This window comes from Mustela nigripes, chromosome 12 (genome assembly GCF_022355385.1).
Source record: "Mustela nigripes isolate SB6536 chromosome 12, MUSNIG.SB6536, whole genome shotgun sequence".
Lineage (NCBI taxonomy): Eukaryota > Metazoa > Chordata > Mammalia > Carnivora > Mustelidae > Mustela > Mustela nigripes.
In genome coordinates, this window is record NC_081568.1 from 13,244,361 (window position 1) to 13,260,409 (window position 16,049).

Genomic DNA, 16,049 nt, shown 5'->3' on the forward strand with positions numbered 1-16,049 from the left:
CTCCCTTCCGTAGCCTAATGACCCTTGTTTTTCTGAATGTCTATGTTTTGGCAAATGCTTCTGTGCCCTTCCTCCCCTCTATGCCAGCCATATTCCTACACATTCTTGGGCCCACAATCCCACATCACTTCCTCTATGAAGCATGGTCTGAATTCCCTCCTGAGATAACCACCACCTCCTCTGAGCAGCCACGGACCTAGTTCCATGACAGCATTTGACAGCTTGAAATCAGTGAGTTGCATCAGTTTCTGCCCATCAGAGAAGAAGTTCCTAACGGCAATGACTGGATTTTATTATTATTATTAAAATTTATTTTATTTCATTTTTTAAAAAATATTTTATTTATTTATTTGACAGAGAGAGAGATATCCCAAGTAGGCAGAGAGGCAGGCAGAGAGACGGGGAAGCAGGTTCACTGCTGAGCAGAGAGCCCGATGCGGGGCTCGATCCCAGGACCCTGGGATCATGACCTGAGCCGAAGGCAGAGGCTTAACCCACTGAGCCACCCAGGCGCCCCTATTATTATTATTATTATTATTTTTTTAACTGCTAAAGTCTAGCCCAGTAACCTCCCCTATTACGTGAGCACGAGGCCTGCTTCAAGTCCTGTTTAAGCTGGTGCCTTTCTAACCCTGGACGGCAAGTTTTGCTTACTCTTCCAGTTTGATCATTTATAAACATAGTCTTAGAACTAGAAGACTGAACACCTAATTATCCATTAGGTAGATAATCAATCCCATTTTGGAAAACCAAAACAGGCCAAGCAAAGCAAAGGTCCCAAATCCATAGCTGCTCTGTATATCTATGCTTGGGCTGACAGCTGTTGAACGCTGGCCCTCTCCCAGACGCTGTCCCGGGCGACTCATTTCATAGTGGATTAGCCACACAGGCCTGACTCACACTACAGATCTTAAAGGATCACATGTACCAACACACTGTAAGAAACCCATTTGCCCCATCAATGTACGAGGAGCCCAAGTCAATGTAAAATGCACCAGATCAACCAAGGTCAAATGCTGATCTTGCTAGTTAGACGAAAAAAGAAAAAAAAAAATCAAGTTTTCAGCATGTTTTAAAAACTGTAATAGCATAAGCATTTGCTTAAATGTAAACCAAAAGGTAAAACAAGAGCCTGGGAGAGCTGACAAGCTTGAAAGTGAGACCAACACAAGAAGCTCGGACCAGAAACCCAGAGATCCGGCACTGCTACACAAGATGCTGGGGACTGTGACCAAGTGACCTAGGCTCCTGAAGGGCGGGGAAAATGGGTCTCTGAAGTCCTCTCTATCTAATGCCAAACAGGCCTACTTTCTGGTTGTAGTTTTGCAGGCGTAAAACACGTTGAATCCACTAGGGGGCAGATTACGCCCGTGGAAATCTAGCTACAGGCCCCCACCGGGTTCATTTTTAGACTCAATTTTCTCTGAATTCCCACAGCCCAACTCCCATTAAAAACAACAACAACACAAAAAAACCTGCCAGAGAGATTTATTAAACAAGACACATTTTAATGAGAACGGTGTTCTTAGAGACTCTGTTTCCTGAGTTAAATTGTTAAATTTACTGCTAAAAAGAGCAGTAAATACAGTTACTCTGTCACACAATGGGGGCTTTCTATTTGGGATCCTCTCCCCCTCTACCTCCTACCTGATTTTTAAATACCGCAGTCATTGGCATGAAAATGCCAACCCCTTTCCGTTTTATTACACACACACACACACACACACACACACACACGCACAATGACCTCATTTGATTTTCTTCTTTCTTCCTAAGTTCTGCTGTCTAGCGAGCGATCCATGAGTCAGCCTCTCATTTTTCCCATCGAACATAAGAAACACAAGCAATTTATCAATGGCAAATATTTAGGTACCTAAGGATGGAATACAGTTTGATCTTCTTAAAAATACATCACGTTTTCTCTCTTTCTGTTAACCTTATTAAATTATATTCTGTATGCTGAAATGGGGACCTTACATTCTAACCTCTGAGCTTTGGTTAAATTCCCTGCAACAGTCTACAAACAGGGCTTCCAGACATGAGGCAAGTGTCTTTATTGGAAATGGGACCCTTGAAAGCACCCTTTTAAATATATTAAATAGGTTCATTTTGACGAACTACAAGTCATAATGACTCATTTACTTAACTAAATGGATGGCTGCTCCCTCCAAGGTATTTCCACAACTCAGGACATTAGCAAGATCCAAATGATTAACGGAAGAGTGTATCTGCTCAGATGCTCGCCTCCCCTAAGAGGGGCAGAGAGAGAGGTAGAATGGAATGGAAAAGGCAAACATCTGCTCTTCTATTCATGTAATTCTGAGTTGTTGTAAAAGCAAGGACCCATGCACTAGCGTAATGTGCAAAAACCATCAGTAAGAAGAATATAATCCCTAAGTCATTCTCCTGTGTGTGGCTCCTACAGATACTAACAAGCAGCCACATACATCAAAGGGCTGTTGGAAGGTTGATGCCTGAATGAGAACACGTTGGAAATGTTCCTGGCACCGTGTCCAAAACACACCAAGCCTTCAGAAACCATCAGTGTAGTCATCTTCAAACTGGTGCCACATGGGACCCTGTGTTTCCCAAATGTCCTCAGCTGGGGGGAGTGGGGGGCTGTGATTCCTGTCCCTAGGGTTTCAGTGAGGGCCATCCTCTGGCACGTCTGCCAGTTCCTCCACCCTGTCCCTTCCCCGCCACAGGAGCTGAGGTGGCTTCCCCCACAGGTGACCGGGGGAAAGCGCTGGTCTGCTCCTCACCAGCTGGGAACTGGCTTCTGGCAGTGATCGTGGCCACCACTTAACCTACCTGCATCCCAGGCAGGGGCTTTGGCCTAACTGGGGGCTTTGATGTTAGCCAGCCCGGTTGGCTTCAAGTCTAAAGCGGACATACGGCCCTCCCCCGGTCTGAACCTCCGCTGGATCAGAAGTTCAGACGGGAAAGGAGGGGTTATTCATCGTCCCACTGAAATCCAAAATGCCTCATCCTTTCCTCTTAAAATAATGTAATTATTATGTCACAATTATTTTGGGACTAGAAAGGCAGCTATAACAGAAGTCAAAATCTTTCCCACCAGCCGTCATGGCACACTACAGGTGTGCAGGGACAGCCGTGCCCGTGAGCAGGAAGGAGGCGAGGGTCCGGGTACTCCACGGAAACATCATGGAAAGTGAGGCCCAACACATCGGCTCTGGGTTCTATCCATGGGCGCTGAGCACCAGTAGAACATGATTCTGATCTAAAGAATTAAGAAGATCCAACTGGATGTCACTAGAATGTAAGTGATGACGCCAATTAGAATTAGTTAATATTTTTTTAATTTTTTAATTAAAGAGAGAGCATGAGCTGGGGGAGGAGCAGAGAGGGGGAAAGCATCTGACACAGACTCTGCACTGATTGCAGAGCCTGGCATGGGGCTCAATTCCAGGACCCTGAGATCATGACCTGAGCCAAAATTGAGAGGCAGATGCTTAACCACTGAGCCACCCAGGTGCTCCATAAAAGAAATATCTTTAAAGAAATATACTCCATTGCTCTTTTTAGACAGTTCCTAGTGATATGTTTTGATAGAGGGTCTTCTGGTAGTTTCTTTTTTTTCAATAGAGAGAGAGAGAGAGAGAGAAGAGGGAGTGCACACACAAGTTGGGGGAAAAGCAGGAGGCGAGAATCCCAAGCAGGCTCTCCACTGAGCACGGAGTCTGACTCAGGGCTCCATCTCAGGACCCTGAGATCATGACCTGAGCTGCAATCAGGAGTCAGATGCTTAACCAACTTGAGCCACCCAGGTGCCCCTTCTGGTAGTTTAACAAAATTCAAAATCATTAAAATGTACCCATTTGGGAAATTCTATTTAATCTTATTGAATTAGAGACTGAATTAAAGAAAAAAGATCTCTTGCTCAAATATACATGCCTTCTGATTCTAGACCATATAGATACAGTCTAGAATTATATATATATATATATGATTATAAATATAAACCTGTATACATTTTATATATATATATATATACATATATATATATATATATATAAAACATTTTAAATATGAAAGAACACCACATTTTCTTTCCACTTTCAGGATATGTGCTGCTGAACAGAGCACATTTTCTTAAATCCACAGAAGGACGATGCCACAATGGAATAAAACAAAGAATAATTAAGGGAAATTTAAAAAAAGAAAAAGAAAAATGGAAGAATTATTCTAAGGCCAAGAGCCAACAAATGTGGAATGTCTTGCTCTTTTCTAAGTGAGCTGGGGTCTTTGGAAAGACGCACTTGTCAAGCTATTCGAAACAGAAATCCCGTCTGAGGAGCTCAGGTACCTACTAAACATTTTTCTCATTCACCTTCTAAGCAACTTTTGTGTCCTGGGGCTGCCTGGGAAGGCGCCGCTGGTCCAGCGGGCAATGGTCAGGCTCCTGATGCCAGCTTCCCGTGTGGCCCCCTGCCCAGCCCTCTGCCGGTCTCACGGCGGCCCGGTTACCTGATGAGGACACACTGGTTGTCGTGGCGTTTCCACAGGCATCGGTAGCACTCGTTGGCGACGGCAAAGACGTGAGGGGGGAGCTCCCCCAGGTGGCACCTGCTGTAGCGCTCCATGGTGGCCCGCTCATACAGCCCGGCGATGGTCTTGTAGGGGTTCACCGCGGCAATGATGGAGCCGATGTAGGTCTGCAGGCACACGGGGCAGGAAGACAGAAGGATGCCGGGTTACACGTGGTTGGGTGGCCAGGGTTGGGGGTCGGGTGCAGGACTAGGGTGTGCCACGTCCACTCATGCTGGGACAGGGACAGACGAGGCTGAATTCAACTTCATGCTGTTCCACACTCTGAAAGGGAGGGGCCTGTCACACCTCCCCAAAGCACCCCCGTCACCAGCTCTAACAGAATCCACCTGGGTCTGCTTGAAGAGGAAAGACAGGGCTCCCTTGTCTTTGTCCCTGGCATATGTTTTTCCTCCACCTTTTCGGTACAGAATCTTGTCATTCTATCCAAATCAGTGGAGCCATTTCAGAGGACTCGCAGTGACAGGTAAACCACAGAAAGATGGGGAAGCAGCCCAGGCCCAAACCCCTGTTCCCGGTGACCTCCTCATCCCGTGCCGGCTACAAAGGACCGTCCACGTCCAGGCTCCTTCCTCATCAGGCGGCTCTCAGGAAAGAGCAGGATTAAAGAAAGAATGTGCGCGACACCAAGGGGCCGGGGCAAAGAGGAACAGAGAGTTACTATTTAATGGTTTCAGCGCTTCTGTTTAAGATGGTGAGAAGATTCTAGAGGTAGATTTGTGGTTACAGTTATACAACCCTGCAAATGTTTCTAGTACACCTAGAAACAGTCAAAATGGTAAATTTTATGTCATATATCTTTAACCTGTATTTATTTATTTTAATTTAATTTAATTTTTTTAAAGATTCTATTTATTTATTTGACAGACAGAGATCACAAGTAGGCAGAGAGAGAGAGAGGAGGAAGCAGGCTGTCCGCGGAGCAGACAGCCCGATGCGGGGCTCGATCCCAGGACCCTGGGATCATGACCTGAGCCAAAGGCAGAGGCTTTAACCCACTGAGCCACCCAGGTGCCCCTATCTTTAACCTTTTAAAACAGTATCAAGACCATTTTGAAAATTCTGGACGCCACAGAAGTGGTCTGGAACTGAGATGCCTGACGATCTTCCCCTTCTGGAACAAAATCTGGGCCAGAAATTAAGCAAAATCTTCAGAGCAGCAAAGCAGAGAGGCTACATCTATGAACACACAAGGCCTGCTACCTTGTCCATACGGACCAAACTTGTTCTCTTGGACTTCTGCAGGAAACGCGAACGGAGTTTGATGACCAGGTTTCCAGCCTCAGACAGAGGCGGCAGCAGACTGCAGGAGTAGAGGCGGGCGCCGTAACCACCACCTTTGACAGTTCACACGCACTGTGCCAAGTGCTGCACTGGCCCTCCAAAATTCCTATGTTGAAGCTTGGACCCCCAATACCTTGGAATGGGACTGTATTTGGAGCTAAGGCCTCTAAGGAGATGATTACATTAAAGTGAGGCTCTTCCAGGGAGCCCTAATCCAATCTGACTGCCCTCCTTTTAGGAAGAAACGTGGAAGCTGGAAGAAACACAAGAGATGTGTGTGCATAGATAGAGACCATTTGAGGACACAGTAGGATGGCAGCCATTTGGGAGGCAAGGAAGGTGCCCTCACGAGAAGCCAACCCAGCCAACACCTTGACCTTGGACCTCTAGCTTCCAGAACTATGAGAAAATCACTGTCTGTTCAAGCCACCCAGTCAATATTTTGTTATGAGCCCCCGAGGTGATCCACACAGGGGGCCGGACCCTTTCACATTCACAATAACCTAAAGAGTTTCACAATCCTACTAGCCTGATTTTTCAGAGAGGAAACAGGCATAGTGATGGTGTGGTGTTCACCCACGTGGCCAGGAAATGGTAGAGGGGAGATGTGAATCCAAGCAACCCAACTGCAGAGGCTTCTCATATCCCTTGGCAAGGCACAGCAATGCAGCACAGGGAAAGGAAAAGCAAGCAACACGGGGCAGAGAATCCTAACATCCCGAGAGCGTCTGTACCACATTGTGACAATTTGTACTCATTTACAGTCACAGGGACGGGAACAAGCTTCAAATGTAAGGAGTTTACGTTTTAGAAATATCTGAACCAAAAAGGTTAAAACATAAGAGTTATTATCACATGACGAATGACTCCGCTCCTAGATATTTAACCAAAAGAACTAAAAACAAGTGCAGCATTGTTCACACCAGCCTAAAGGTCAAACCACACAGATGTCAATTACCCAGTGGGCGGGTCAACCAGGTGTGGTGCACCCATACAATGGACTATTATTCCGCCCCACAAAGCAATAAAATACCGAGGTGTGCTACTGTGGGGATGAACCCTGACAACATCACACCAAGGTGAGGAAGCTGGACACTGAAGTTCCCATACATATCCAGAAAAGGTAAATCCATAAAGACAGGTTGGGGTAGTTACTATAGGCAGGGGGAGGAGGCAGAAATGGGGAGTGGGTGAGGACTGCTTAGTGGATATAGGGCATCCATTTGGGGTGATGAAAATACTTGGGAATGAGACAAGAGGCTATATGTACAACATTGTGAATGTCCTAAATACACTGAATTACATATTTTAACATGGTTAATCTTCTGTTATGACATGTTCACCTCCATTTAAAAAAGAAAAAGATAGAGTGCCTTAGTGGGGAAATGTTCAGGTCTTTGGAAACCTCAGCTTGCCAGAAAGTCCATTTTCCCCAACCAGGGCATGGGGGAAAGATCTGGCCATAAAGAAAGATGGAAACTGCTTTTTCCTCTGGGGAAGGTATGTCCTACTTCTAAAGGAAACGGAGAACCATCGGATTCCCTGGAGGACACACTCAGATTCCAGCAATGCTTTGACCACAGGTGCTGGTGCCTTCCTTCATGTCAGCTGTTTGCAGGGGTGAAGCCAGCAGGCACGTGGTGCTTGAGGCTCTGGGTGTCTAGCCCCTTCCACTACTTTGTCTAAAATGTCAGACCTGTTTCTACCTTTTGGTAGCTGTATGATTATTTTTTTTAAAGGATTTTTTAAAAGTTTTTTTTTATTTTTAAATAATTTCTACACCCAACGTGGGGCTCGAACTCATGACCCTGAGACCAAGAGTTGCATGTTCTTCTGACTGAGCCAGCCAGCTGCCCCGACTATTATTTATATTCTGGAAATAATCAAAACTCAAAAAAAATCATTTTCTTCTGTTGAAATATTGTCTTACTTTTTTCCTACTTTGGCAGAAATAAGGACACTTAATGCCTCCCCTCTTAAAACAGCGAGGTAGGCACACTGAAATCCTTTCTCAGTTACAAATAAAATTTAAAAGTCACAGGTATTAAGCTGAGAATTAAATATCATTAATATTGGATATTAACCCATTATTAACACAGTTTTTAAAAAATGATATACCTTGGAACACCTGGTTGGCTCAGTCAGTAGAGCTTGCAACTCTTGATCTCTGGGCTGTGAGTTCAAGCCCCACACTGGGCATGGAGCTTATTTAAAAACAACAACAAAAAAAAACCCAAATTTAAAAAAATGATATACCCAGCCTGTGTCTTAAAAATTTTGCACACCTTGTCATAACATGTTTGTATGGTAGTTCTTAAATTTGGGGAGATAAGTCTTTCTTTCAAAAAAAGTATTGATTTACTTATAAAGAGTGTCATAACCTTTCCACAAGAGCTTTACTTAGAAAGTGATCATTTTGGTCAAAACCTCATGCTACCCCATTCTGGTTGGGCAACCCCACTGGTCATACAGCGTGGCTTAAAAGATCACTCATCCCGGAAGTGTGGAGGACATGGTTTTTGTAGGGGGGTAGGAAATTCAAGGGCATTAAATGTTTGTTAGCAAAGTTGAAGCTGGAACATCCAAAATGGTCTTAGGCCTGGTCTTCTTTTTAAGTAATTAATATCACACTTTGCCCAGTGCAACAGCTGTAAAGTGGTTCAGAACAACAACGTGGTTGGAGGCTATGGCAGTTGCCAATGGCCCGCACGTGCCCCCTCCCTAGTCCCCACCCCGCAGTGATTCTAGAGGAGGAAGCCAGACGTTCAGCACAGTGGTACCCTGCAGAACTGGCTGTCGTGCCTGGTGGACCCACTAGTGCATCACGAGACCTTTCCCCATTGAGCCCAGTCGCTGCGACACAGTCAGAGCTGGCCTGTTGGTTGAGGCCTCGCGGTGTCTCTGCCTCACAAGATCATTCCAACACACCTACAGGTTGCTCCATTGTTGAGTTACCATCCTGACTCCAAGACAGAAGAAAACCACGCACACCATGCAAGAGAATGCTTTCACCAAGAACCTCGAAAGGCACATAATTTGTGGTGAAAGACAAAAATCCAAAGTTGGTTTAGTTATAAGACACTATTCGTGCCAAAGGATTGCCATGGCTCTGGTGGTTGGACGCTTTTCCTAAAACAATATTGATCTTCATGTCTGACTTCCCCAACAAGATGTTGAAAATACGTTCCTCATCTTTCAATCTCGTCAACTGCCATGAAGACCGTGTGGTCCCTTATTATACATTGTTGAGAAATTACAAGTTCTGTGTAAATATTACTAAAAATAGACTTTCACCACTTTATGCAAGAAAGCCTGATTTTCCCCATTTTGATGGAAAACTTCTGGAAACATACAGCATGTGCCTTCGTGTTTTCAAAACCAGGTGAGTGTACCTAATCTACGCTTTAAAGGATTTTTGGTCTTATTCGGTCTCTCAGCCTGTAACAATGACGCCCACACTGGATGAGGCAGACACAGTCTTCTTGTCTCCACCAACACCAAGCCCAGACCTGAGCTCGCGACGGCTCCTCCAGACTGCAGCTTCTCAGCCTTCCCACGCACCCCAGGTAGCACTGTTTGAGGGGCTCCAAATCTCCGTGGAATAAAAGGCTGAAGGCTTTTCCTTCTGAGACTGCAGTGTTGGAGAAATGGCAGAAGGTGCTGGAAGAGTCTGCAGGTAAGAGATCACTTTGCTGTATAGTTAAAAGGAAGATACCAAGCCAGGCTTTTACTCTACTTGCACTGCACACGCCACATAATGCATGAAGTGAAGACACACATTCAAAAACGATCTGCATTTCAGCTGCTTAAAATTTTCACCTTTAAGGTTAACATAAGAGCACTTTGGGGGCGCCTGGGTAGCTCAGTGGGTTAAAGCTTCTGCCTCCCAGGGTCCTGGGATCGAGCCCCACATCGGGCTCTCTGCTCTGCAGGGAGCCTGCTTCCTGCTCTCTCTCTGTCTGCCTCTCTGCCTACTTGTGATCTCTGTCAAATAAATAAATGAAATCTTAAAAAAAAATATGTAAAATATGTGCCTGGTATACACAGAAAACCCATTTTTTTAAAAAGCTATTTTATTATTATTTTTTTAAGTTTTATTTATTTTAGAGAAGGGGAGCACGTGAGTGGGAGGGGCAGACAGAGACAAAACCCCAAGCAGACTCCACACTGTGTGCATAGCCCACCACCGGGCTCGATCTCACGACCCTGAGATCGGGACCTGAACCAAAACCAAGAGTCAGACGCTTAACCAACTGTACTACCCAGGCATCCTTATTTTTATTTTTTAAGATTACAGGAAACCTTGTCTCATGTAGCATTAAAAACGCCTCTCTATAACTGGAATTTAAGTAAAATTTAATAATCCATTAATTTTTAAAATGCCTGTCTAATATAAGACCTCCATTTTGTACCAGAGGTTAATTAGGCTCTTAAAGCATGAATGCACGAGTTTTACTACTTCACCTTCTCACTAATGGCCTAAGTCATTACTTAAAAGGCTTGTCACCAGATTCTAAATGACAAGCCTGCATATTACCAAACCATCTTTCTCTGACATTTCATAACTGGGGCGCCCAGAGGACAATCCGACCCACACAGACACACCTTCACAGCCCTCACCTGCTCCAACCCAACCTTGAGATGTGGGGAGGCCAAAGGCCACTGTCCAGCCTCCTCTGACAGACAAGGGGATGGTTAACTGCTGCCTCTACAGTCACAGCACCGGTGAGTGAGATCCAGGACAGCAACCCGGGCTCCCAGTATGCCACACTGGGGGTCTATGGTGGCCCTCTCCACCACTCAGCATGCACGGCACAGGGATTATCTCGGACTCTGTCCGGCTCATCGCCAGGGGCCAAAGACTCTATGTCTTGCCCGTTCGTTCCACTTTCACTGAACTCTAGACTCTATGTCCTTCCCTCCAACTCCTACCTCGGCCTCGCTCAGCTTTTCATAAAAGCTGCCTTCCTCACTGATTTCTGAAGTGGCCTTGTGCGTTCAGCCCAAGCTCCATACTTCACCCGTGACACTCTGAAGATGACAACCCTCCCGCTTGGAGCCCTCCAACAAGTCCCACCGTCTTCAGGGTCACTCAACTGGGATATCTGAGAAGACAGTCTGAGTGGCTCCCAAAAGGGGAGAGAATAGCCCGCGTCCTAACGAATTATCCTCCTAATACCTACAGAAGCTGGGGTGGGGGAGGGGCTTCAGTTACTGAGTTTTCACTGCCGTTGCCCGTGGTCGTGCCAAGCGACACTTTCAAGCCCCCCTAAAACAGAAGTGTAAAACGACATGGCAACAACAACAGCAGTCGTCCCTAATAGCTTATTCAAAGGAGGACAAATCAGGTGAAATCCGAGAGGTCTATTAGCAAAAATAATTATGGCCAAGGCCATCTTTTCCTTCCCCCACTCCCTTAAACCATACCACTCTGCATGGGTCACTGTCTTGCTAAAACAAATGGATAAGAGATTCACTGAATTAGCCCAGTTCAAATGTAATATAAGTAAAAACGGTGACTGGCAAGCAAAGGGGGTCAAAGAAGAGCCTCGCTGTAAATTAAGTACCAAGGGAAGCAAAGATCACTTGGTAAGAAATCCCGAGAGCTGTGAGACATATTCATTACGTGTTGAACCATTTATCCCTCCACAAGAAGGTATTTCTACGGTTTCTGAAACGCCCATGATGACGTCACGCACTTTCAGACTCTGGACACATGAAGCTCTCAAACATGAGGTGGGACCAGGTACTGGCCTCTTCATACTGGATTCAAATTCCACCAGAATAGAGAGCTTGGTCATTTGAATGGCTTTTCAGAAACAGAGAGGATGTTCTATTTTGAAGCACATAACAAATTTTTCTAGTCAGAAAAGTTCCACATAACTCACCAAAAAATACATTTCCTTGCCCGCTTTAATAATCTGAAACAGCTGTCACACATGTTGCTTAAAAAAATGCTGGAAGAAACTCACTGCATTTCTTCAATCCAAAGTCTACCAATTCAAGGTTTTCAGAAGGCGTCAGGCTATAATGCCCACTGGGTCATCCCCCCCACCCAAAGGAACAGGTCGAACTCAGAAAACCAAAAGTGACCCGGGGGCCTCAGATGCTCTCTGCTTTGAGATACAGAGGGCTCCGTGCCATGGTTAGGAAGCCACCATTCAACCACGGGAGCGAATGGTCTACACAACAAGGTTTGGTCACCAGAACCCAAGAGGTCCCCAGCCTGGAGCTACCTTCCCTGAAACACTGCTTCAGGGATTCTGTTCCGTCATGAACACACATCCTCTGTCACCCCACATGATGGCTGCGTGAGAGAACAACATAAATCAGGGGTATTTATTGTTCTTGTTAATGAAAATAAAAACCACAACCGCTTTTCATCATGGGATCGTGAACGTGGTTGGATGTGGAAACAGGTGCAACTGACACGCACTAGGAAAATCCGCTCAAGTCGGGGCCGCGCCACACTTTCCTAGAGCGAAAACTTAAGAAGCGGGAGTCGTCAGCCATATTTATTTCTCGTTCACCGTTCTCTCCTTTCCTTCCCTCTGGATCTTCTCAGCTCTGTACAGCGGCATCTTTATCCTGGATGGGGCTTCATCCACACGCCCAGCGGGTCACGGACATCTTCATTCCGATGGCCCTTAGCTCTGACTCACGTGGGCAAGGCTGAGCTCCCCAAAACACCGATTTCTTCTCACTTAGTGAAATCTTTTTTTTTGAAGATGCTATTTATTTACTGAGAAAGCGAGAGAGAGCGAGCATACATGCGAGTTGGGGGAGGGGCACAGGGAAAGAGAGAACCTCAAGCCGGCTCCGTGCGGAGCGTGAAGCCCGACACGGGCTCAACATCACAACCTGAGCCGAAATCAAGAACAGACGCTTCACTGACGGGACACACCCAGGCCCCCCTCACTTCGTGGCATCTTGACTAAAGCACCATGGTCAGCCCAAATAGCTAATCCAGAAATCTGGGAGTCACCCTGTAGACATTGTCTATTTGCCTTTCAAACACTTTCCTTCTTCCTCTCAGTATCCTTCAGACTCAAACTCTCCCTGGACTGGTCTGGAACCCCGTCATTTCCCATCTAGCTTGCTGGTCCTAGACGGGGATGCCCCCGCACTCAGCCATCACCCTGCAGCCGGAGGGAGTTCCCCCAGAACTCGCGTTTAAAGCTGTCCGGTACAGCCGTCACAAGTATATTCAAACTCATCCACTTACACACGGAGCCCTTCCTCACCTGCTCCTGACCATCTTACAAGACAGCGGCATCTCCCATTTCAGCATCTTGAATGTCCCGCAGTTGGACAAATGCCCCCCCCCCCCCAGACTAGTTCATGTCTTCGCACATTCTGATCTTCTGCTAGAAATGAGCCAGCCTCCCTCCTGGTCAAATTCCCCTATCAAAACTCAGCACGAGCAATGCCTCTGCTGGCGACCATTCCCTGACCTCTTCCTTCTTTCCTCCTTCGGATGCTCATTCACTACGGCCCGACTACTTTCATCACACTCACGGTCACCCTGAGCAATTGTCAATGGCTTGCTTGTGTCCTTCCCCAGCAAACTGGGAGGTCTTGGAGGAGCAGTGCCTTTCATTCATCTAATCTTTCAAGGAACAATTACAGTGAACGAGAGTAATTTTGCATCCTTGGAGCTTAGCACCCAGCCCGGCACACAAGCAGGGCTGCATCCATGTAGACAGCTAGTGGGGGGGGCATGTGATTTGAAGACAAATCCACCAAATAAATTCATGTTTTAACTGGGTTCTAGTGCTCTATGTCCACTATGTACTACATTAAAAAACTACATAAAAACCTACTACTACTACTACATTAAAAAACTACATAAAAACCTACTACTACTACTACACACACAAAAACCTGCTTGCCATCATTATCCAACTAAACAATTTTAAAACATTTTTAAACAATTAAAAAAAAAAAACCATTAAGCATTCACGTTGGCTGAAAACTAGATGACAACAGATAAGTCAAGTTCTTACTGAAGTCAAGCTCTGAAATTTAGAAGTGACATTTCCATTTAATTTGAATAAATTCCTGATTAAAACTTTCCCCTTGTTGAAAGGAATCTGACCCAGAAGGAGACCCAAAAGAGAGGCAGGAAAGGAAGAAAAAAGAAATTGTAAAAGCAACATTTCTAATTGACGCCATCGTGTGCCGATGTGGGAGTAGCCACTCAAGAGCATGAATGTTTGGTGAAGTTTAAAAATACACAGAGTCAGACAGATGGTTGCAATCATCTCTTGGCAACACCGGTCTCGATCTCATGTGAAAAGAGGCCCCTGAAAAACCGCACTGCTTTCAGCTGTTCCTGGTCCGAGGCCCATGCCCAGGCCGCCGGCCATCTCGTTTCCAGGCCATCCCGGTCCCCGTAAGAGGCCGCTGTTACTCGACACTGGCTTTGGAATGGGACGGAAATGAATCCAAAACAAGTCTGCTTGGGGGAAACTCAGCTCCAGGAAATGAGATGCAGATTTAGACGGGCACGTCCAAGACGGTCAAGTCCGTCCCACGTCCGGTCCAACGACCGTCGGCGGCTCAGGGTCTCCCCTTCACCTGCCGGCTCTGCCAACCTGTCTCTGGCCGGCCGTGGTGAACAGAACACACTTCGCAGAAAGAAGCAGGCTCCCGAGTTAATTCAGGATCATCATCAAACACATCTGCGGAGTCGGTGTGGACCGCCCCATCACCAAAGGGACGGTATTTTGGAAAGACCTAAAAATGCGCAAGCTGTGAGGGCTCTTCTGTGCTGACACACGCGTTTTATCTTTAGTCACGGCTCCAGCTTCTTCAGACGGGCTCCTCTGACTCTGGTCTCTGCACCGCTGGTTCGGGAAGACCGACAGACGACCCGGCGGGCTGGGTGAACCGGAGCACGGGGCCCCCTGGAGCCATCCCCGGCGCCCTAATTGCAGACGAGCTCTGGCGCTCCCCGCGGCTCTCTCCGTGATGTGGTCTGGAACGGCTCCTCCACGGCTGGGACAGGAGGCTCCCCCATGCAATCGACCCGAAGCGCGACAAGCCCTATAATGGACACCTCGTGCTTCTCTTCCACCGGGCGGAAATCCAAACTGCCACACCGCGGAGCCCGCTTGGCGGACACGGAGCTTACGTTCCGGACAAGGGGAACCTCGTCGGCTCTTGTCAACACTGTGTTTAGATGCTGGGGACATAACAATGTGAAGTGATCCAGGCTCCAGAGACTACAGTAGGGCAGGCGTCCAAAACCGACTTGTCTTCCCTGCTCTCCTCTCCTGGAGCTGCCAGAACTGCCAGGGCCCCGTTCTCATGGCCAGTAGCTCCACAAGGCTGGGAGTCGTGGAAACCAACCCTTCCTCCCCCACACTCCCCCCCTCTTCCTCACTCCCCACCCCTGCACCTTGGGCCTTTGGGGTGCCTTCTACACCCCCCAGCCCAAACGCTGCTGACTGACTATAAGCGAATCGAGGTTTCCCAACCTTGGTACTACTGACATCACCGTCCACATAATGCTTTGTTGGGGGCTGTTCTGGGCACCGTGGGAGGTCTCCACCACCCTTGGGCTCTACCCACTAGATACCATTAGCATCCTCTGCCTTAGCTGGGTGAGCAGAAATGCCTCCCGAGAGCACCATATGTCCCCTGGGGACAGGATCACCTGGTTGACACCCTTAGAGCAGTGGTGTCCTGACCCCAGCCTTCCTGTCCTGTCCAACTGGCTCAGTATTCCGTAACACACACAGCAGATTCCGTGAGCAGAGCGACTGCCCCCAACTCAGTGAGTCGGTCACACTGAATTCACTCTGGTCTCTCCATGTCCTTGGCCTTCTGTTCTAACCAACCTTTATCTCTCAAGTGTCATTACTGCCCCTCCCGCCCCCCCCACTGGGTTTTTCATCGCCAGTTTGAGCTTTCTAGCCCAGCTACAGGTTACCTCTCCCTATCTCTTTCCTTTTGTCCCACAAACACATGCTCTGCTCCTCCTCTCCCTGAGTCTTTAGGAACTTAACAGGTGCACGTACTTGTCCTCCCGTGTCCTCATGGGTGGTGGGAGGAGAGAGAAGAACAGGGGACTCTCAACAGACCCTCTCCCAAGGAGACGCCATCCGGGAACAGCCCCTGTGGCAGGAAGCCCACAGAAAAGAGGCTCAGGGTGGAGTGTGGGATGGGGTCCCAGGCTGGGAGCTGTAGTG

The 16,049-nt window shown here is 47.2% G+C and overlaps 1 protein-coding gene across 1 annotated transcript in view; it reads right to left on the reverse strand.

Annotated features, from left to right (window-relative positions):
* The window catches only part of MYO10 (myosin X), a 211,565-nt gene that overhangs the window by 103,266 nt on the left and 92,250 nt on the right, over positions 1–16,049 (reverse strand). The window contains exon 4 of the mRNA XM_059416933.1: positions 4,489–4,676. Coding sequence (XP_059272916.1) covers positions 4,489–4,676 — 188 coding nt within the window. The remainder of the gene's footprint in view (positions 1–4,488; positions 4,677–16,049) is intronic.